The sequence below is a fragment of the Pelodiscus sinensis genome, chromosome 26 (assembly GCF_052426305.1).
Source record: "Pelodiscus sinensis isolate ZL-2025 chromosome 26, ASM5242630v1, whole genome shotgun sequence".
NCBI lineage: Eukaryota > Metazoa > Chordata > Testudines > Trionychidae > Pelodiscus > Pelodiscus sinensis.
Genome location: NC_143077.1, coordinates 14,600,908 through 14,621,311, shown reverse-complemented (window position 1 = coordinate 14,621,311; position 20,404 = coordinate 14,600,908). Strand labels below are relative to the sequence as shown.

At 54.6% G+C, this 20,404-nt stretch overlaps 1 protein-coding gene across 3 annotated transcripts in view; it reads left to right on the top strand.

Annotated features, from left to right (window-relative positions):
* Nucleotides 1-2,251: 2,251 nt before the first annotated feature.
* The window catches only part of LOC102454183 (uncharacterized), a 76,194-nt gene continuing 58,041 nt past the window's right edge, over nt 2,252-20,404 (top strand). Inside the window, exons 1-3 of one of the 3 annotated variants that reach the window (XM_089773507.1) lie at nt 2,252-2,427; nt 16,634-16,702; nt 17,139-17,258. In XM_089773507.1, the coding sequence (XP_089629633.1) occupies nt 2,355-2,427; nt 16,634-16,702; nt 17,139-17,258 (262 nt within the window). In that variant the 5' untranslated portion in view covers nt 2,252-2,354. The remainder of the gene's footprint in view (nt 2,428-16,633; nt 16,703-17,138; nt 17,259-20,404) is intronic. The other 2 variants (XM_089773508.1, XM_006111966.5) reach the window with 2 other exon arrangements.

Here is a 20,404-nt window from a genome sequence, read left to right as displayed (position 1 = left end):
GTAGCATGTCTGTCTTCCACCCCACCCCTTCCCCGCATCGTCCCAGCAGGGATATGTGCATGTCAAGCCGGCTCTTTGTTCCTTAAGAGTGTGCCTGCAGCTCCCGCTGCTTCTTCCTCCACCTCACATCATAATCCTCTGCTGGTGACATCACTGTTAGTTGTCATGGAGACGATTGTGTCACCAACAGAGAATTATGATTCCTTCAGTAAGCGGCTGGAGCAGACAGGCTCGTTTAAAATTGGACCTGGGAGCAGTAAGCCCCTGGGTTGGATGTGGATTTCTACCAATCGACCTTCTCAGAACATGCATAAGATTAACCAGGAGACAGGTTTAGGTCACATCTTCATATACAATCTAACACCACTATATCCAGCCCCCAGGAGAATGATAAACTGCATGCTGAATATCTGAGTAAATACCCGGATATGATACAATCAGGAAGAGGCACAGATTAATAATCGAGAGGAAAATCCCATGTCTGATGTTGTCCCAACCTGGCTTTGCCACTGACATGCAGATCCCCTTCCTGCTCTACTCCTCAGTTGCAACAGCTGTGAAATGGGAATAGTGACCCTGCCTGTGCTGTGAAGAACAATTACAGAACGCTCCCACAAACCCATGATGCACTGTAGAGGTGCTACTGTAACTGTCTGATGAGCACGTGGTATGAGTCTCCTTGGGTGCCAGTCCATAGATAGGAGTTTTTTTCAGTCCCTACCTGCAGAGCTTTGACTCTTTAGCTCATGCTAGAAGCTTTGGAGGTCCCCCATGAGCTAGCCAAGAAGGCAGCCACCATCATCACACTATCATCCTTCGATATTACTATTGATCTACCAGCAATCTGCATGCAATCAAAGAACAGATCAATGAAAAACAGAATATATTTGAATCTAAGGCTTGTCAGGAAGAGATGCTCCTAAGGGTGTGTCTACACAGCAAAATTATTTTGGAATAACAGCTGTTATTCCAAAATAACTATGCGAGTGTCTACCCAGCAATTTTGTTATTTCAAAATGATTTTGAAATAACGGAGGGCTTATTCCAACTTCTGTAAACATCATTCTACAAAGAATAATGCCTATTCTGAAATAAGGCGTGTGTAGATGCTCCACTTCTGCTATTTTGAAACAGCCCCTCAACAGGGCCATTCTAAGTTATTCCTTCTGGGGCTGTAAATCGAGCTAACATGTCTACATTATGGACTGCCCTTCCACTAATTTTGAGGCTTCCCTGCAGTGTAGATGTGCTATTTTGAAATAAACTAGTTCTGAATAACTATTCCAGAATAGCTTATTCTGAAATAACTGCAGTGTAGACATAGCCTAAGTGACCAGTCTTGAATGGGATTGACAAATAGCACGGGCACCCTCACTGAAAAGCAGGCCTCTTTATGACGACCATTCAACCACTGAGGCTGCAAATGTTACTAGTCATTTTTGAAAATCGCATCTGCTCGCCCAGACTTGTAGGTCTGGACATTCCAGAAGGGAGCAGGGACCAGAGCTGGGCAGGCTTTTGCAGTCAGAAAATATGGAGACTGTTCATAAGACACAGGGGGGTCGATAAAGGTTTCTGGACCGTGGAGGGGTAAAACAAAGTTTGGACAACGCCAAAATGTTTTGTTTTGATTTTTTTTAAATGACAAAAATCTCACTTGTCCAGCTTGAAGTGATATGTCCTTTCCACTTGTAAGCCAATTATAGTTTAAACATTAAAAATCGGTCATAATCAAGACGTTCCTAAAGGAGCAAAACAAAACATTCCCAGTGACCCGAACCAGGTTCCCCCCCCCCCCCTTGAGATTTTCCACTGGCAAAGATTTCTGAGAGTTTGACTTTTTGTCTCAATTCAGGAGCATTTTTCAATATCATAAAAGGATCCATCGTTTCCCACCCAGCTCGAGCGATGACTTAGCAAATCGCCCCACGCCAGCGTGCTAGCCTGCTCGCCCATCAGCTCCATACCCTGCCCCGAGGATCCACAGGTCCAGGATCGGGGCTCCTCCCCCGCAGGATCTTTGTGAGCACTTGATGAGCTTCCCCCCTCCCCGCTTGGGTGACAGAGGAGACCCTGGGTTGCCCTGCAAATAAACCCACGATGACACGCCTTAAAGGGAGAAAACTCAGCGCACAGAGGACCCCTGTGAAAATGCACTTCTTCAGAGTTTCCCATGGGTCGGGGAGGGGAGCCCAGGTCCCCCTAGCCCCGCCCCCTGCCCTAGCTCCTCCCATCTGGCCACGCCCACTGTGGTAGGAAGTTGCGGGCTAGTTAGTTGCACGCGGACGCCGGCCAAGGGGTAGTCTGATCCCCTGCGTGCAGCTCTGCTTGTCTCGGGGCTGGTGGTTGCAGCCATGCCGGGTCAACTCGAGCTCCCCAGCCGGGAGGTAGCCCTGCCGGGCAGAGCGCAGAGACTCGCCGTGTCAGGTACTTTGCACGTGGGCTGCTGCGGGGGGAAGGCTGTCAGGGTTAGGGGCCAGTTGCAACTGGAGGAACGTGGCAGGAAATTCTCCCCCTCTCCTCCACGGCGGACTCCAGGTGCAGGCTGGCCCAGAAATGGGCTCCGAGAGGGAGGCTGGCGTGGGACGGGGGTGGAGCCCAAGGCTCTATGGTAAAGGTTCTTATGACCCAAGTTCATAGGCTGTGGCTGGAAAGTGGATTTGGAGGAGCAGGGGCTTCTCTCCAGCTCCCCCTCCCCCCCAGACTGGTTCACTCAGCCCAGTCTTGGCTGGAGGGAGCTGGGGGGGCTTGTGAAATTGTCTTTAAGACACTGCCCTTCCTCAGGAGGCGTGCTCCCCCCCCCCCATGCAACCCACGCACTCCCCCTTCCATTGTGTGCACACATTTCAACTCCCAGGCGGCTCCTTTGTCTTTGAGGAGCAGGAGGGGAGAGGGGGAGGTGTAACTTTGTGCAACATGTTTAATCTTTCTGAGCAGATGTAAGGTGCACTGAGTTGCAGGGCCTCAGCTTGATAGGCCAGGCAACGGTTGCTGGGGAAGGGGGAGACCTCACTGCTCAGGGGTGGGGATTTAGCACCCCCTCCTCTTTCAGAGGTGTAGGCCAGTATCTTAGCAGCATGTCTCAGATTCTTTGGTTTAAAGGGGACCTGAAAATAACCAGGGCCTAGATTGTGCCCTTGGACTCTGCTGAGCTCAAGGGTCCACAGGCTTTGCAGGCTGTTCAGGGCAAGTCCTGCACAGTGAAAACTAAGCCCAGCCTGCCCCGAGAGTCTGGGCTTGGCTCAGCTGAGTGGGCTTCTGCCACTGGGCTAAAACAGTACCAGAAATGTTCAGGCTCAGGCCTTGGAAACCCAGTGAAGGCAGACGGTCTTGGAGCCCAGATGCTACGACGCAGTTTTTAGTACTGAGTCAGTTGACTCTGGCTCTGATATTCCCTACCATCATGAGGGGTGGTGGTGGTGGTTTTTTGCTGTGTAGACACATTTTAGGTGTCACTCCCTTTTTATTATTGGTATTGCTATAAAGGAGGGAGCTGGGCCAGGACACCATGCACTAGCCAGTGCCTGCAGTTATTAATGTGGGGTATACGATGTCTAGGTATTACGTGTATCTCATATTAGTGTCATGCACAGACGTAGGTCCTGGGAAGTTGAGTTGACTGAAAGTCATGTGTTCCTCCCACAATTCTGCTTGGCCCCGTCAAGTATCCCACAACACTTTTCAAAGTTGAAGTCAGCTTTGGCATTAGAAAATAGGAGGAAGCATCAAAAGACATGGTGTATCTTTGCCAGGCTGGGAAGGACCACTGCTCCAAGCATCTTTGGAATGTGGTAAATGAGATTAGGAGCTGGTATGAAATGGGGGTTGAATCTTAAGTGAGGTCTGAAGTGCTCCTTGCTTGTAAGCAACCCTATTCTAAATGAAAATAATTCTGAAGGTGAATCTTCAAAGCAAACCTACTGTGTGAGGTGAACACACTGTGTGATCAGAATTGCTTCCCAAAAGTCGGGTGCAAGTGTCTCCTTCTTTGTATTGTACTACTTTGCCTTTAGGCAGTAAATATATTAGAGGGATCAATACCAGGGAGGGAGAGGAATTATTTAAGCTTAATACCAATGTGGACACAAGAACAAATGGATATAAGCTGGCTAGTAGGAAGTTTAGACTTGAGATTAGACGAAGGTTTCTAACCATTAGAGGAGTGAAGTTCTGGAAGGGCCTTCCAAGGGAAGTAGTGGGGGCAAAAGATTTATCTGGTTTCAAGATTAAACTAGATGGGTTTATGAAGGGGATGGTTTGATGAGATAACATGATCTTGGTAACTAATTGACCATTCATTATCAGTGGGAAATAGGTCAATGGAGGGATGATAGGAGTTACTATAGAGAACTTTCTGGGTGTCTGGCTGGTGAGTCTTGCCCACATGTTCAGGGTTTAGCTGAATGCCATATTTGGGGTCAGGAAGGAATTTTCCTCCAGGGTAGATTGGCAGAGGCTCTGGAGGTTTTTTGCCTTTCTCTGTAGCATGGGGTACAGATCACAGCTGGAGGATTCTCTGCATCTTGGGGTCTTCAAAGTATTTGAAGGCTTCAATATCTGAGATATAGGTGAGAGGATTATTCTAGGAGGGGTGGGTGAGATTCTGTGGCCTGCACTGTGCAGGGGGTCAGACTAGATGATCATAATGGTCCCTTCTGAACTTAAAGTCTATGAGTAAATTAGCTATGCTTGTTTGTTTGGTCTCTTGAACATTTTTATTATTGAATCGTGAGTGCAGTCGATCAATCTATACATCAGGAGCATTCTACAAACAGAATGAAAAGACAGCCTCTACCCCAAGGAGTTTGCAGTCCCTGGATGTGGAAGTCCGTCCGGCAGGAGAGTTCTACATTATCACTCTTCCCGTGGTGAGACTAACAAGTCTTAACCTAACTCTGGATTTGATGTGTGCCCACTCATATAGTCCCTGCTTCTCTCTCCTCTAACCTTCTCTCATTCCTCCTCTTCTCCGGGCGATGTAGAAAGAAGGCCTGCAAAGGAGGTTTGTTCTGTTGTGTTTTTTCTGGTGGCTTTTTTTTAAACACTAAAAATCCAGGTCTTGTCTGCTCCTGGAAGACTCTGTGGATGACTGGAGATCTGGTGCCTCCCGCGAGAGAGGAAATGTGAATCTTTTCTCTAGATTCTTGTCAAAATATTTGGTTTAACTCACATGCCTGAGGAAAAAAGCTAGAAATTCATCATCCCTGATAGCCATTTTTCTCCTGAAGAGCATTGGGAACTCAGCTGGGTTTTAGGTCTAAAAGGGTCAAGCAATGGGGCTCTGATGTAGGAACCGGAGCAGGGGGAGATGTAAAGCAAAGGTGGTCGCATCTGGTGTGTACTTGGTGCATCAGCAAGGCGATTCTCTCCCCCGCAGACTCCTCGGGATGGCCCTGTGGTCCTGGCAGACATGAGCTGGTTTGATCTATTCTGTGTAAGCCAGTAGCAGGTAGAGGTGGGCCCCTTTGCATCGGGTGCTGTACATACAGATGGAGAGTCTTCTGCAAAAGAACAGAGAATCCCTGCCCCCAAAGAAAGTAAAGTTGAAATAGACGAGGCAGATAAAGGGTGGGAGGAGGAAAGGGGAGAATTGATCCAGTGCTATTCAGTGACTTACCCAGAGTCACATGATGAGACTGGCAGAGCGGGGAATTAAACCCCCATCTCCGGGTGCCAGTCCAGTGGTCACTCTCCATACGCATTGCCAGGGAGGCTCATGAGCGCCGTCCCCAGGCTGGCACAGTGCCCTGGCGCCTGAAATGCTGCCCTATTGTTGTGTGGCTTGGCTGTGGCATTCTTCACTTCCTGTCCCAAACTGCTGTGTATCAGAGGTGGGAGGGGGAGGTCTCTGGGGACTATTCCTATCCTAGATCCACAAGGGAATGGTGTTGTGTGAGCTCTGCATCCCTGGGCACAATGGGACGAGCCACACAGCCCTGCTGCTGCTTTGGACAAAGGGAGAGCTCAGAGTCTTTTGTATCACATGCCTGGCAGGATGAACGCTGCCCCTGCAGCGACCAGTCTCCTTGTGTTGCCCTTTCCCGGCGAGGAAGCTGGGAGGCAGGCCAGGAGTCCAGGCCTTGCTGAGTCACTGAGCTCAGCTTATTCCCCGAACAAAGAGGTCCCTTTTCTGGCACTAGGATCTGCTTGGAGAGCTGATGCCTTTGGCACTTGGGTGCCCCCCAGTGCGACTCTCCTCTCCAAGCAGAGCCATAGCTTGGAGACTGCCCTTGGCCCAGGTTCCATTGCCAGCAGCCTTCCCTGCCTCACACACACTCTGAGCACTGGCACCGCCAGGGGCAACCAGCGGGCTAACAAATCTCACCGAAAGGCCTGACTGCAGATGGAAAGCCCTGCGGCTGGAAGGAAGAGCCGGCGCCCCCAGGGGATTACAACAGCCCAGGCCAATGTGGGTGGCACGGGTCCAAGCCCAATGTGGCCAATGCCAGTGTTCGTTCCTGTGCTGCTGGGCCCCCGCCCGGAGCTGGAGACGAGAGGCTGAATCAGCTTGTGTCTTTGGCGCCTTCCCCAAGGTGCCCAGCTAGGACAGAGGGTTCTGCGTGGTGAGTGGTTGACTGCTGGCAACTTGCAGAGACCCAGGGAGCTCATGTTCCACGTCAGCCCTGTTGGCTGGTAATCACCCTGTGTTGCTAATGAGCTGGGTGTGGTGTGGTGTGGTGGAGCCCGGGGGGGGGGGGGGGGGAGGGGGCAAAGGGAGCTGTGTGCCAGCTGCTGCCAGTCATGGGGGGGGGGCTGGTGTGACTCAGAGGGAAGTGAGATGCCTGGGGCAGAGGGCCTGGCGTGATTCCCTAGACCTCCCTTGATTTCCAGCAGCTTCCCTCGGGTGGCTCTGTAGTCTGCAGTGCATCGTACAGGCATGTCCTGCTTCCCGAAGCCTGGCATCCCTCCTGTGCCAGGGACCTCTCTGCCTTGCACCAGCAGCGTCTGGGGGCCAGCACCCCCATCCGGCCATACGGCTCCGTGTCCCGGTAGCAGCTGCCTCCTCTTCTGCTGTGAGGGGAGGCTCCCCCATCCTGCGGGAGCAGAGCCAGTTAGCTCCTTGGGGAATAAAGGTGTAAAAACAGTTTCACTGTGATAACCGTTAACAGCGTGCTTGGGCTGGAGCACCCCTGCTGGGACCAGGGTCCCGCCTGCCTCCTCCCAGGGCCACCGCAGCAGGGCCACAGAGGAGCTGCCAATGTGGCTGGGGAAACAGGATAACTTTAGACATCTCTCATGGGGAGGCAGGGCTGGGGCTGCGGGCAGAGCAGGGTGGAGAGAGCAAGGCAGTTGGTGTGGCACAGGGGGAGCCCCCATGTCTATACCCTCCAAGAGGCAGGCGGGGGGGGGGGGGGGGAATGGGCAGGATGCTCCCAGCAGGGCTGATCCACTTAAGCCCTCCTGTGCTGTGAGGCCCGGCCGATGTGGCCCGAGCATCCATGCGAGAGAGGCTGCTTCCTGTGTCATTCCCCTCTTCATGCTCTGGAGAAAAAGGGGGGGGACTGCTGAATTCCAGGTGGTCCTCCCAGGAGGAGGGGCTGCCCCCTGTTTGTGAGCTGTGCTGTGCTGCGGAATGAGGCCCCATCGCCAACGGGCTCCCATCCAGCTGATGCAGTGAGAGGAGGGTGGGCTGTGCTCTCCATGGCAACAGATGGCGTTGCTAGGATACGGCAGAGGAATGAAAGGATGAGCAGGATGCCCAGAAGCCTTCCTCCCTGCCCCCTCCGCCATCTCCTCCCAAGTGCTTGTAAGCTTATTCCAACTAGATTATTCAGGAGACTTGGCAAGCGCAAGGGATGGAGGAGTGTGCAGGGGGGGCTGTGTACAAGAGAGCCATAAGGGGGCGCTGCCCTCTGGGGCCCATGGAGCCCCACTGCCGCTTTCTGGGAGGATGGCCCCTGCAGTGCGTTGCATGGAGAGCTGGCACTTGGCAGCGCCCCTTGGAGGAAGGGTGGGGGAATGTCAGGTTTACCATTCCTGGGGGGCTTTCCGAAAGCATCAAGCCACAGTTCTAAAACTGTGCACACTTCTCGGCACACACACCGCCAAGCCTGGGTGAACTCTGTCCCCTGCCAAGCGAGGCAGCTTTGATTTCTTTGCTTGAGATCATAGACTCATAGAGCTGGAAAAGACCTCCGAAGGTCATCAAGTCCAGTCCTCTGATCTAGGCAGGACCAATCCCAGATGTTGGCAGCATTGTGTCTGCATCCCAGGTGAAACAAATAACAGGACTATGTAGCACTTAAAGTCCTGGTTTTTGTTTCAGCTAGACTAGACTGACACGGCTACATCTCTATTACTATTCTGTATCCCAGGTGTGAGCGTGCTCAGCCTCTAACCGTGTCACTTTCTATCCATTTGTGCTGCAGCTGCGCCTAAACTAGCCCGTCGTGGACCTGGGCTGCAGGGAGCTGGGCACGGTGCACTGTTGTTAGGCATCTCACCCAAGTGCGCAGCAGCTCCTGTGCTAGGGCCACACAGACTCCAGAGACGGTCCCTGCCCCACAGAGCTTACACAGTGTGTGGGAGACTGCAGGTCAGACGGCAGGAGAGCACAAGGAAAGAGAGAATGAGGACATTGTACCCAGGCCTGGTGTGCCTGGGACATGAAAGGGTGTAGCACCAGGCTGGCCAGCAGAATCTAAAACCCTGGGTGAAGCAGCATTGATGCTGACGTGGACAGAGCCGGGCGGGGTGAAGCTTAGTGTCGGGGCTGCTACGCTAGGCGTTAGGCTGTGTTGTACTCGCTCACACGTCCCGTCGATCCCCACTCCAGTCCTGGTTAAGACGGGGCTGAGGGCGTGTTGCTCAGTGGTTAGACAGCTCTGGGAGCTGGGACTCCTGGGACTTTGCAGGCAGGTTGGTTATGGCCAAAGTGGTCTTAGATGGTTGGTGAGCTTATTAATAGTGTTTACATTATACTTAGAGGGGCAGTGTGCCTTGGTGAATTGAGAAATGGATTGGGCCTTGGTTCCAGCTCTGCCACTGGCCTTCTTGGGTGACCTTGAGCAAAATGGGGCTTGTGAGACCTTTTGCAAAGCACTTTGAGATCCAGGTAGTGATAGCGAGGTGTCACTAGGCAGAGAATTCCCTACTCTCCTGCAGTGGAGCATAAGAACGACCAGACTGGATCAGACCAAAGGTCCATCTAGTCCAGTATCTTGTCTGCCAACAGTGGCCAATGCCAGATGCCCCAGAGGGAGGGAACACAACAGGTAATCATCATGTGATCCCTCTCTTGTCATCCATTTTAGAGGCTAGGGACACCATTCCTACACATCCTGGCTGATGGACCTAACCTCCATGAAACTATCTAGCTCTTTTTTGAACCCTCTTAAAGTCCTAGTCTTTAACACATCCTCTGGCAAGGAGTTCCACAGGTTGACTGGGCGCTGAGTGAAGAAAAACTTCCTTTTGTTTGTTTTAAACCTGCTGCCTATTAGTTTCATTTGATGACCCCTTAGTTCTTAAATTGTGGGAATAAGTAAATATCTTAGCTGCCACCTTCCTAATTTCCATAGAACTTCCTCCTCAATCACCACAGGGAAATTTTGGCTGCTCTCCCCGGCCCCCATGGCTAATTGTCGGACTGGTCAGTGAGTGCTGCCCCCCCCCCCCTCCCCAGCAGCTGGCTTGTATTTCAATAGCATTTGAGTGAATGGGGCTGGGGCATGGAGGGAGGGGCGGGGGGCTGGCTTTCTGCCCCTGGAGACCTCTGCTCTCATGAGGGGAAAGGTGGATGACCCCCACCCCCATCCCCTGGCTGGCTCCCACTCAGATGCTGGTGCGAGGCTGGAGGGGCTTCATGGGGGACTTGCTCTGTCAGTCGGGCAGCTGGCACGGAGCCCCGCTGCCTCGCAGCTGTTCGCCCAGGTCGGAGCCAGGCAAAGGCAGCGTGTCTCTTCCTGCTGCCGGGTGTGCTGGGGCATCTCAGCAGGGCGACGGGAGGGGAGTGTGTGGGTGTGGTGGTGCCTGGCTCAGGGCTGCTGGTGCCCTTCAGGCAGATGCCCTGACCCTGCCATTACTGGCCAGCAGGGGGCAGCGAAGGCATTACGCTTCGCCGAGGCTGCATCTGCTTCTAGCCTTGCTTGGACTCTGGGCTGGTTGCCAGTGCATGCCCCCTCAGTGGGCTCCCAGTGAATCTGTGTGCTCTGATCACTGTATCCGTGCAATGGGGAGTTGCTTCTCCTCCCCTCTTCCCCCAGCTCAGGCTGTCAGTCTGTCCTTCAACCTGCTGGGTCTCCAGGAGCATAGAGGGACCCACAGCCGAGGGCCACCTAGCCCAGGGACCTGTCTCCTGTAGTGGCTAGCGCCAGCTGCCATAGAGGAAGGCATATGCACCCCGCAACAGGTATTGTTAATCTGCCCCCCGCATTAGGCCTCACCCTGCCCCTAGTAATTGGAGCCGTGAGGTTAATATCCCTTCTCCACGTTTTATTCTCATCGACGTATCCAGAGCAAACGTTGTTAGTGATCCCTGTCGATGTCCACGTCTGTTCCTTTGTGGTCAGCTGGCTTTCCTCGCCTTTACTCCAGCCCTCCTCCAGTTCCCTCCTGCGCTTCAGCGGTTGCAGCAAGACCTGTTTCAAGCAGAGGGGGAGGAGTCCGACCCCTGCAGTCATGTGATTGGCTCTCAAAGTCTTGATACTGAAAACCTAAGAAATGGTGGGGATCTCTTTATTTGCACGCTGGCACCGGAGCACATGGGGTTTGTTTTACTCCACACCCGTGAGGGTTAGGAACTTGCTTTTTTAGAGGGAGGGGAGAGTCTCACAGCATCCCAGGAGTCCAGGAGCTGGAGGTTGAGAAGAAACACTCTAATGTGTTGCAAGATTCATGTTAAAATCATGAGAGTTGTCAACTCTGCAGCCAATCTCCGCTGAGAGATAGGAAGGTACACGGTGCGGAATAACATGGCCAACAGGTGAGAGTACAGGAAGGCTGGGGAAGAAAGGACACCGCAAAGCCAAACTCTCAGCCTCTCAATGAACGCAAAAGCTTTCATGATTTTCAGCTTTTATGGAAATGGGCTTCTGGAACTCCTTGTCCCTGAGCAAGTGAAACGAACTAGCCACCAGGGTGAAACTGACCAGGCTAGTTCTAAGTCCTCTGAAACACAAGCAAAGGTCAGAGCTGTGGCAGGAAAGCAGGCCCTGTTTGTTGGGGTTTTTGCAACCATCCTCTGCTTTAACAACACCCAGTGCTGTTAATAAGGCCAACAAGATAGTAAATCGCGCTACAGATGCTTTCACAAACAGTGTGGCTCCTAAAATGAATGGCAGGTGAGTTGGCCTGGATGTTCTTCTCCTCTTCCCAAAAGTTTGGCGGTTCCCTTCAGAGGGGGTGTATGTAAAATTGGGTCTTTTATTGTTCCTGCCCCTGGAAGGGGCTGCAGTCGCTCAGAGGTCCATGGCCTGCCGCTCAGAGATGAGCAATGGCAGCTGTGGCGAGAACAAAGGGTTTGCCGTCCGGGACCGATGGCTTCTGTCTCTGCAGGCGTCCGTGGGGGAGAGCACCATTTCCAAATCAGAAGGTGTGTGGATCTGCAGCGGGACAAAGCTGCTGAGAAGCGAGCTCCAGTGGCCATGGCTTATGGGGAGCCCAGACTTCTGCCTTGGTCTCCTTTAACCTAGGAAGGGCCGGCAGCAGCTTGGTTTCTCCTTTCTTTAAATCCCACGGGAGGGTCTACGCCCTGTTCTCAGAAGACACCAATTGGCCATCCTGGGAGGTGAAACTTGCGTGTCATTTTTCATTCCTTCTCTGCCTGTCTCTCTCCATCTCCCCCCACCCATTCTTTTTTTTTTTTTCCTCCCCTCTCCCTGTCCCATGATGCTCTGCACCTCAGCAGGCTGGTGCCATATAAAAGACTGGCTGCTTTTGCTGCCCGCGGATGTTCTCACGATGGCAGGAGGGGCGGGGGGGGGGGAGGGAGGGGAACGCCTGGCACCACTCAGATGCGAGATCTCCAGCTCCCGTCAGCCTCCTCCTTGCCTGGTCTTCTGTCGCCTTCTTCTGCCCCGCCCCCTCTCTTTGCCCCCTTCCCGACGTTCGGAAGCTCCTGGAGACAGCGGGCACAAGGCGGGCATCTCGGAGGGGTCAGACGGGCATTGGCCTGCGCGGTGGGGGGAGGCTTGCACTCAGAGGTTGGTGAACTGCTGCTTTTTTCTCTCTTCTCTTTCTCTTTTTAAGTAAACTAGTTGCTGGGAATTTTTGATTCTTCCTACTTTGTTGGCTCACTCCCTGGATCTGCAAAGCAAGGGAAACAGCCGGGGGGTGGTGGTGGGAGGGAGCTGGGGGACAGAGACGCTAGGAGTTGGGATGGAGGTTGGCAAGGAAGGCATGAGACAGAGGGAGAGAGAGAGAATAAAGCTGGCACCAGCTGGAGGGATGCCAAGGTTGCTTGGCAGCAGTGCCAGGGAAGGCTGGGGTGGCATGGTGCTCGGGGGCACAGTGCAATGGGGAGGGGAATGAAAGCAGGAGGAGGAGAGGTTGACGGTAGGAGGAGGTTATTTTTTGGGGGGGGCTTAAAGTAAGTCTTTTGTGGGGGAAGGGGATGCTACAAACATCTTGCCTTCCCGCCTATTGTTGGTGGCTGTTGATGGTTGCGTGCGTGTGTGTATGTGTGTGCGTGTGCGGTTTTTTTCCGCGGAGCCGGGAGTGGTGTTTGGGGAGCGCGGCGGACTCCTGCGCTGATGGAATTGAATTTGGGCCAAGGAAATTACATCGCCTGCCCATCCTCCTCAGAAAAGGGGGGAGAGCCGGAGCCAGGGAAGGAATCGTCTGTGAGCTGCCAAGCCGGCCGGCTGCGCTGCCAGCAAAACGCCTCGCACACCGGAGCCCAATTCTGAGCTTTTGTGTCCGTTCCCCTCCCCGGCCTCCCAAGTCTCTCCAGTCTAGTCACATCTGGCTCCGAACTCGCTGGAGCCTTTTGCAGGTAACCCAGGGCAGCTAGGAAAATCGGGACAAGACACAAGCTTCGCTGCAGTTCTGTGTTTTGGAAGCAGAATAAAATGGCTCCAGTCTGGGTATGTGATCGGGGGAGCTGGGGCCCGGGGTGGGGGCTGGGGCCGGGGCCTCCTTGTAAGGGGCTGGGCTGCGAGAGGTCAGGTTCTTCCTTAGTTTTGGAGGGTGCCTCCTCGTGCAATGGGAGATGGTTACACCCCCTGCGCCGAAGCTCCTGTGGCCCTTGCCCTGGCATTGCCCGGGCTCTGAAGTCTGGGAGCCTTTGCTGTCCTGGCAGCGGTGACACACGGTGAGGGGGTGGGGGGACGGTGCGGGAGGCCCCTGTGGAGTTGGTCCCGTACGGCCCCACTGGGCCGTTCCTCTCTCGACGCTGCACCCGTCCGCCCATTCGGTGTCCCTGTAGGCGGCTGCAGAGTGAGCTGGTGAACGAGGCCCCAGGAGGCCCAAGCTCTGCGGCGGTGGAGGCTGAGGATGGGATGGGGCTATTCCCTTGGGGTGGGACTCCGTGCCAGGGCCGGCTCGTGCTGCCCCGTAGTAACACCTCACAGAAGCTGGGCAGCAGGGAGCGGGGAGGATCCTTAGACCTGCGGATCCCAGGTCCTGTCTGAAAGTCTCTGTCAGGAGAACATGCGAGGCTAAGCGCATGCAGGCTGAGGCGGTGTCTGGTGCCAGCAAGTGCTGGAAGTGGTCTCCCCGTCCTGCGGAATTGGCTGTGTAGCCGCTAGGAACCAGGAGGCCTTGGAAGGAGGAGCCTGCAGGCCTTTTAAGGCAAAGGTCTCCTTTCAACCCTTGCCTTCAGGCCTGGCCACCCTCCCTTACACCCAGTAATGTGCTGCCCTGGGAGGCAGGCATCTCCGGATCGTGCTCTGGTCCTAACTTGCTGTCTGACCGAGGGCGAGTCCCCTGGGCCAGTCTCTCCAGAAGTGTCCCTTAATTCTGGATACCAAACATGCGACTCCATGGGCCTGATTTCCGAGCACCTGCTGCTCCCACCAGCTGTAACCAGCTTGGCACGTGGTGGGAAATTCAGCCCAGTTCTCTTCTGGCAGGCACCCAAAAGTTCTGGGACACTTCAAAAGTGTACACGTCCCCAACTCATAACTCTCGTCATCTGAAGAAGTGGGCTGTGCCCTCGAAAGCTCACGATACCATCTACACGTTTTGTTAGTCCTGTCCCACCACTTCCCCACTTTATAGACTGGAATAACCAGGGGCTACAGGCTGGGCATAGGGGCGTTGGCAGAACTCGGGGAGGGCGCCAGGACTGGAATGGTGGGGCTGTGGGGTGGGAGAGAGGTGTGTGGGGGAAGTCTGCATGGGGCCTGCCCACACTGGCCCCATCTAGTGCCAGGCAGCTCTGTCCTTCTCTCCCTTCTCCGCTCCTTGTGTCCAATCAAAGCGAGCATCCGGCAGCCTGCTCCCAAGAGGGACCAGTTCTGCCTCCTCAGGCAGCCCCGCAGACAGACCCTTCTCCCCTGCTCTCCTCTCCGGGGAAGCTGCCCCTCCATGAAAACGGAGACACGTGAGGCCTTTCAGGACGGCGATTTCCTGCGTGCCACGAGGACTCACGGCTCACGTACCCATGTAGAGAGCACGAGCTGAGCTGTGCTAATCTGCCAGGCTGTGCGCCGCCTCCCCCACCCACCCAAGCTGTGAGGCTCAGCTGATCTCTCCCAGGCCGGCTCTCAACAGAGCCTCCCATCTGTTGAGGAGCTGGGGGAAGTGCTCTCTGCACAAGCTGTCCTGGCTTCTCAGTGAGCATGAGGCCCCGGGGAAGATACAAAGGCTTAAAATAGAGACCTGGGGAAGAGACAAAGGAGCAGATTGGGGCCAGGCAGCCTAATCCCCCGTCACAGGGTGGCTTGCGACAGCAGCTCCTGGGCTGGGGATCAGCCAGCAGTTGGGGCCGGGCGGCTGCTGGGCTGCGTGGCAGCATCTGGGCAAATATCCCGGCTAGTTTGAAGATAGATGGGCCTGGATTGATGGTGGAGTGACCTGCCCCAGCGGGGGCTGGATTCTAGGACCATGGGGAACCTTCCAGGCTGGTGGTTCCTACAATACTCTTTGACTCCCTCGCCCCCGCCATGCCCAGGAACTCAGACCCTTCCCCAGCTGCTCATGTGTCTGGTGGGGCTGCCCCAGCAGCCAGGGCTTGAAAGAGGATTCCTTACTGAGGCTACTGGGCTCAGACCCGCTGGTTCTCTCTGGCTCTTGGTTAATGCAGCCTGGGTGGGCCCCATGCAGTGTCTCCGGAAGTCCTGGCCAGGGATCCAGCAGGTGGGCTAGGCTACGCCCTTTCCATACACTGGTCAGTGAGACAAGATGGACAGGACGAAAGGCTGGGGACCCGGAGTCCTTGGTGGGATTAACTAGCCTCAGGAGTCTCCAGCCTCTGACTTCCCTCCCCAGGGCTCCGCTGGCTGTTTCAGCCCAGAACTCCGGGCTTTCGGTGACTGAAGGGCTCCGGGTCTGTGCGCTCTTGGGATCGTTCCAAGGCACCAGCCTTAGGCTGGGTGCTGAAGGTGAAATGCACCCCTGTGCTGCAGAGAATCAGGATGGGGCTGCCCAGATCTTGAGTGCCCCTTGGGCCTTCTCCGTGGGGCTTGAGGGACGGGTTTCCCGTCGCCTGATAGCCTGCTGGGGTGTGAAGTGGAGCCCAGGTGACAGCCAAGACACGCTGCTGCTGGGGCCTGGCCTGCGTGCGAAGCAGGCAGCATGTGTGGTGCGGTCACTGGCACAGACGTGGCTCCCAGCTCTCGGGCCAGCGGAGCTGCTGAGGGCTCTGCGTGGGAGCCCGGAGGGGGGAGAGTTCCGTGACTTTGTGGAGCCTGGGGAAAGGCGGAGGAGGCAGGGAATTGCGGGCCCTGCCTGACAGCCAGGCGCAGAAGTAGGCTGAGGTTTCCCGGTGGAGCAGATCTGCCATCCAGCAAGCGGGACTGGGGCAGCATGTAGAGCCATGGCCCCTGCCCCAAAGAGCTTACACTCCTGGCTAGGGATGTAAAAGAGTAGTTGATTAGTTGACTACTCACTCCTCCCCCTCCCCTCTCCTCTGTATCAGAGGCAGTGGGGGGTGGGGGGGCAAGCAGGCTTAAAAGCTATTTCTCCCCAGCATCATCTCCCCAGTGCTGCCTGCTTCCCGCTTCCTCTGCCCCCTGGGCTGCCTCTGTCAGAGGGAGTGGGGGTAGGGGAAGCCACAAAGCAGCCTGTGCACACAGCAGGCCCAGGATGGCTGCAGGCAGAGGCTACCGCAATGACCAGTGGGAGATGCTGGAAAACCCCTGATGCAGCACAATCCATGAGGTGGATGCATCTGGACCAGGCCTTTGCTGGTCTGGGACAGGAATGACTCTTGGGATTCCTTGTGCCCCTCTCTGGCAGGCAGCTAAAGCTTTCAGAGCTAGTTTTCAATAACTTGATGGGGATAAGGCACTGCACTGGGACTTCTGGGTTCAATTCCTGGCTCTTCCACTGGCCTGCAAGATTGACCTTGGGCACGTCACTTTGCCGTCCCGTGCCTCAGTTTCCCCCTCTGTAAAAGGCAGGCAGAAATACCGACCTCCTTTGGTAAAGTGCTTTGAGATCATCTGATGGAGGGCAGATAAGAACTAGGGATTGTGACTATTGAAGACTTGTCAAAGGGACTTATTTGTGTCTCTCTTTCCTTCTGCAGCCACACATGCCGTCAGCGGGAACGCAGTGCTTCCACCCTTCCCGGAGGGCATGCAGATGGCCATTTTCGGTTTGTGGATCGTTCTCTCTCTCGTCTCTAAGTTGGCAGTGGGGCCTTGGTTGGGTGCGAGCTCTGGCTGCCCCCCGCTCCTCCTGTTTCAAGCGGGGCCCAGAACTGTACCTGGCCACTGTGACCAGAAAGGGCCATATGGATGAATCGCTGAGGTGTGGGGGAAGATGTGGTGGGTGAGGTGTGGTCTCATTTGGTGTCCAACCAGCTCCGCTCCACATGCTGAGCTAGGGACCAAACCTGGCCCTGTGGCTTGGGCGTGGTCCACTCCTTGAAGTCCACAGGTGTTGCAGATGGGTGGGCTGGCGAGCAGGAAAACGACTGCCCCAAAGCAGGCTGTATCCTAGAAGGACTGGCCTGAGGACAAACTGCTGCTCCCTGGTTTCAAAGGAAGCCCTTTGCATTGAATTCATCTTCTGTCTCCTTTTCTCTCCAGGCATGGGATGTTTTTGGGGTGCCGAGAAGATGTTCTGGAAGTTGACAGGGGTCTTCTCCACCCAGGTGGGCTATGCAGGAGGCTTCACCCCGAACCCCACATACGAAGAAATCTGTACAGGTAACACCATGCAGCTGTGTGCCAGAGTGTTCCAGGGGTCAGATCCGGTGGTTCATGGGCTGGATCTGGCCCCTGGAGCATATTTTGCCCAGCCCTGTTATAGGCTGTGGTCAAGTCATCCCAAACGTGTTTGTTACCTAGACACATGGAGCTTTTTGAGTCTATCACGGCTTATCTAACCTTGTAATCTTTCTTGTGGCTCTTCCCCGAACCTTCTCCTGTGTCTCATCGTCCACCTTGAATTGTGGGCACCAGAACTGGGCACAGGGTTAGTGCAGCAGATGCACCAGCGTTAGACCTAAAATAACCTCTCTCCGCTCTTCCTAGCGATCCCCCTGGTCATGCATCCTAGTATCCTTTTGATGGCAGTGTCACGTGAGCAGCTCATGTTCAATTGATAGTCATCACCATCCCTGCTTTCCAGGCATAGGTTCATCTGTGGCTTAGCCAGCATGGGCAGGGACGGTGTCCCTAGCCTCTGTTTGCCAGAAACTGAGAATGGATCTCTTCTGTGCTGTTCATTCCCTCTGAGGCACCTGGCACTGGCTACTGTCAGTATACAGGATATTGGGCTAGATCGGGATGGGCAAGATGTGGCCGGCAGACCGAATCCAGCCCACCAAGCCATCAGATCTGGCCCACGGAGACCCTCAGGCACAGAGCAGCCCCTATCACTTTAAGCAGCTGGCTGCTCCCTGTGGCTCTCTGCTGTGGGCACCAGCAGGAAGAGGGAGATTTTGCACACTGCTCCCACAGCCAGAAAATGGCCAATAGGAGCTGATAGATTCTACCGAGGGTGGGGGCAGCATGCAAAACCTCTTCTCCCACCCCTGGGTGCCTGGAGCAGAGCTACAGGGAACAGTCAGCTGTTTTGAGCAGCCTGGGATTATGGCAGGCAGGAAGCCAGCCAGGGATCCTCAAGGGCTGCTGGCTGGGAACCACCTAGGTAAGGTACCTCCTGGCCCGAGCCTACCTCTGGCACCCCACCCCTACCCTACCTGCAGCTCCCTGCCCTATGTCACCATTCTCTCCTGTGCCAGGTCACTATCCAAACCCTCTGCATCCCTTCACCCAGGTTGTAACTCCCTCCCAGACCCTGTATCCCCTCCTACACTCCTCCCCCAGGCCAGAATCCTCTTCTGCATCCATACGCCCACCTTGACCCTGCCCCAGTTTGGGTGAAACATTGGATTGCGAGCTGGGGCAGGGGGTTGTGGTGCCACGTCTGGTCTATACAATGCCAGCGTGCTCAAACTATACAGTAACTGTGTCGGCTACCACTGAACTGCAGCTGCTTCTGGGGTAGAACTGGATGGCTCAGGGGGAAGAGTGAAGTGCTGTATTCAGTTGAAACTGCAGTGAGAGTTGAAAGAGTTAGAATGGACTTTACCAGTTCAGTTGGGTTGGGACTCCAGGATTAAGTGTTGTAAGATTTTTAATGATCATTGGAAACAATGCGTAGACCTGTGACACCACAGAGACTAACAACAAATTATATATATATAGGTCATCATCAATCAAAATCATCTCAAGAAGTAGGTTTCATCCACAAAGGCTTGTGATACCCTTAGAGACTAACAAAAAATTATATATAGTATGTCTACACTAGCCCCCTAGTTCGAACTAGGGAGGCTAATGTAGGCATTCGAAGTTGCAAATGAAGCCCGGGATTTAAATATCCCGGACTTCATTTGCATCTTCCCAGGCGCTGCCATTTTTAAATGTCCCTTAGTCCGAACTCCGTGCCCGTGGCTACATGCAGCATGGAGTAGGTAGTTCGAATTAGGATCTCTAACCTCGTTCCACAAGAGATCCTCATTCGAACTACCTACTCCGTGCCGTGTGTAGCCGCGGGCACGGAGTTCGGACTAAGGGACATTTAAAAATGGCAGCGCCCCGGAAGATGCAAATGAAGCCCGGGATATTTAAATCCCAGGCTTCATTTGCAACTTCAACCACCTACATTAGCCTCCCTAGTTCGAATTAGGGGGCTAGTGTAGACAGACCCTAAGGTGCCACAGGACTACATGTTGTTTTTAAAGTTACTGACTAACATGGCTGCCCCTCTGAGGCTAATGATCATTGGGTGCAGGTCAAGATTTCTAACTTTCAAGGCTCCTCCCAAAGCTGGCCCCACAGAAGGAGAGTGTCAGGTAACGAATTGCCAGTGCTGCTCCCTTTAGCACATGGCGTTGCCTCAGAGATCTGCCATCTGCGTTCTGAGCAGCCCCAAGCCGGCTGAGCGGATGAGAACTGATGGGGAGGTAGCAGGGTGCGGAGCGGCAGAACGGCGAGCATGACATTTAAGTGACACTGCCAGGCTGTCGGAGCCCATGTGGCGGGGATGGTGTGTAGGTGGCAGGCGAAGCAGCCGTCCCTTCTGGGCTCCTGGCTCAGGGGACTCGTATGCACCCGTGCGATGCTGTCTCGCCGATCTTCCGAACGCCGTCTCTGTAGGGGTGGCTTAGTGGTTCAGTGAAGTCCATCAGCTTCAGTTTGTGGCTTTTCTCTCCCCTTCCACAGCGGCTCAGCCGTGTCCAACTTGACATACCCAGCTTTCTCATCACTTTGGGGCGGTGCTGGTCTTCATCCGCGGTGCAGCGAGATGCTAGCCTGGCTCGCCCTTAGTGCCCTGTTTCTTTAAAAGGCGGAGGGACCCCTCTTTTGAGAGCTTTATTGGCCTAGGAAGCTTTTTGATGCTCAGCTGGAGCAACAGGGGAGGAGCCAGCCATGTCAACCAATCGGGCGCGGCGCGTTCCAAGATGGTCTGATGGCAGGGACCCAAATAGAGAGGCCTGCAGCTGCTGGGGCTTGCTCTGATGCTTGGGGGGGCTAGGTCAGAGGATGCTTCTCTTTGGGGTGGAGAGACAGCCTGAGCTGGGTTGTCTTGGGGAGAGACAGCCCCAGCCTGCGCTAAAGGGGTGGAACATCCCATTGATGAGTCCTTCAGCTGAGCAACCACGAGCCAGTCTGCATGGGGCTGAGCCATTGGCATGGGTCCTGCTACATTTCCTCAGTCCCCAGAGCAAGCGGATCCAGGCTTGAAGGAGCTGTGCAACCGACACAAATATCCCACACCCCTCTGTGACGGACCGGGCCGTGTCTGGGCACAGCTGAGGGCGTCTGCTCAGGGTGAATTGCTCAAC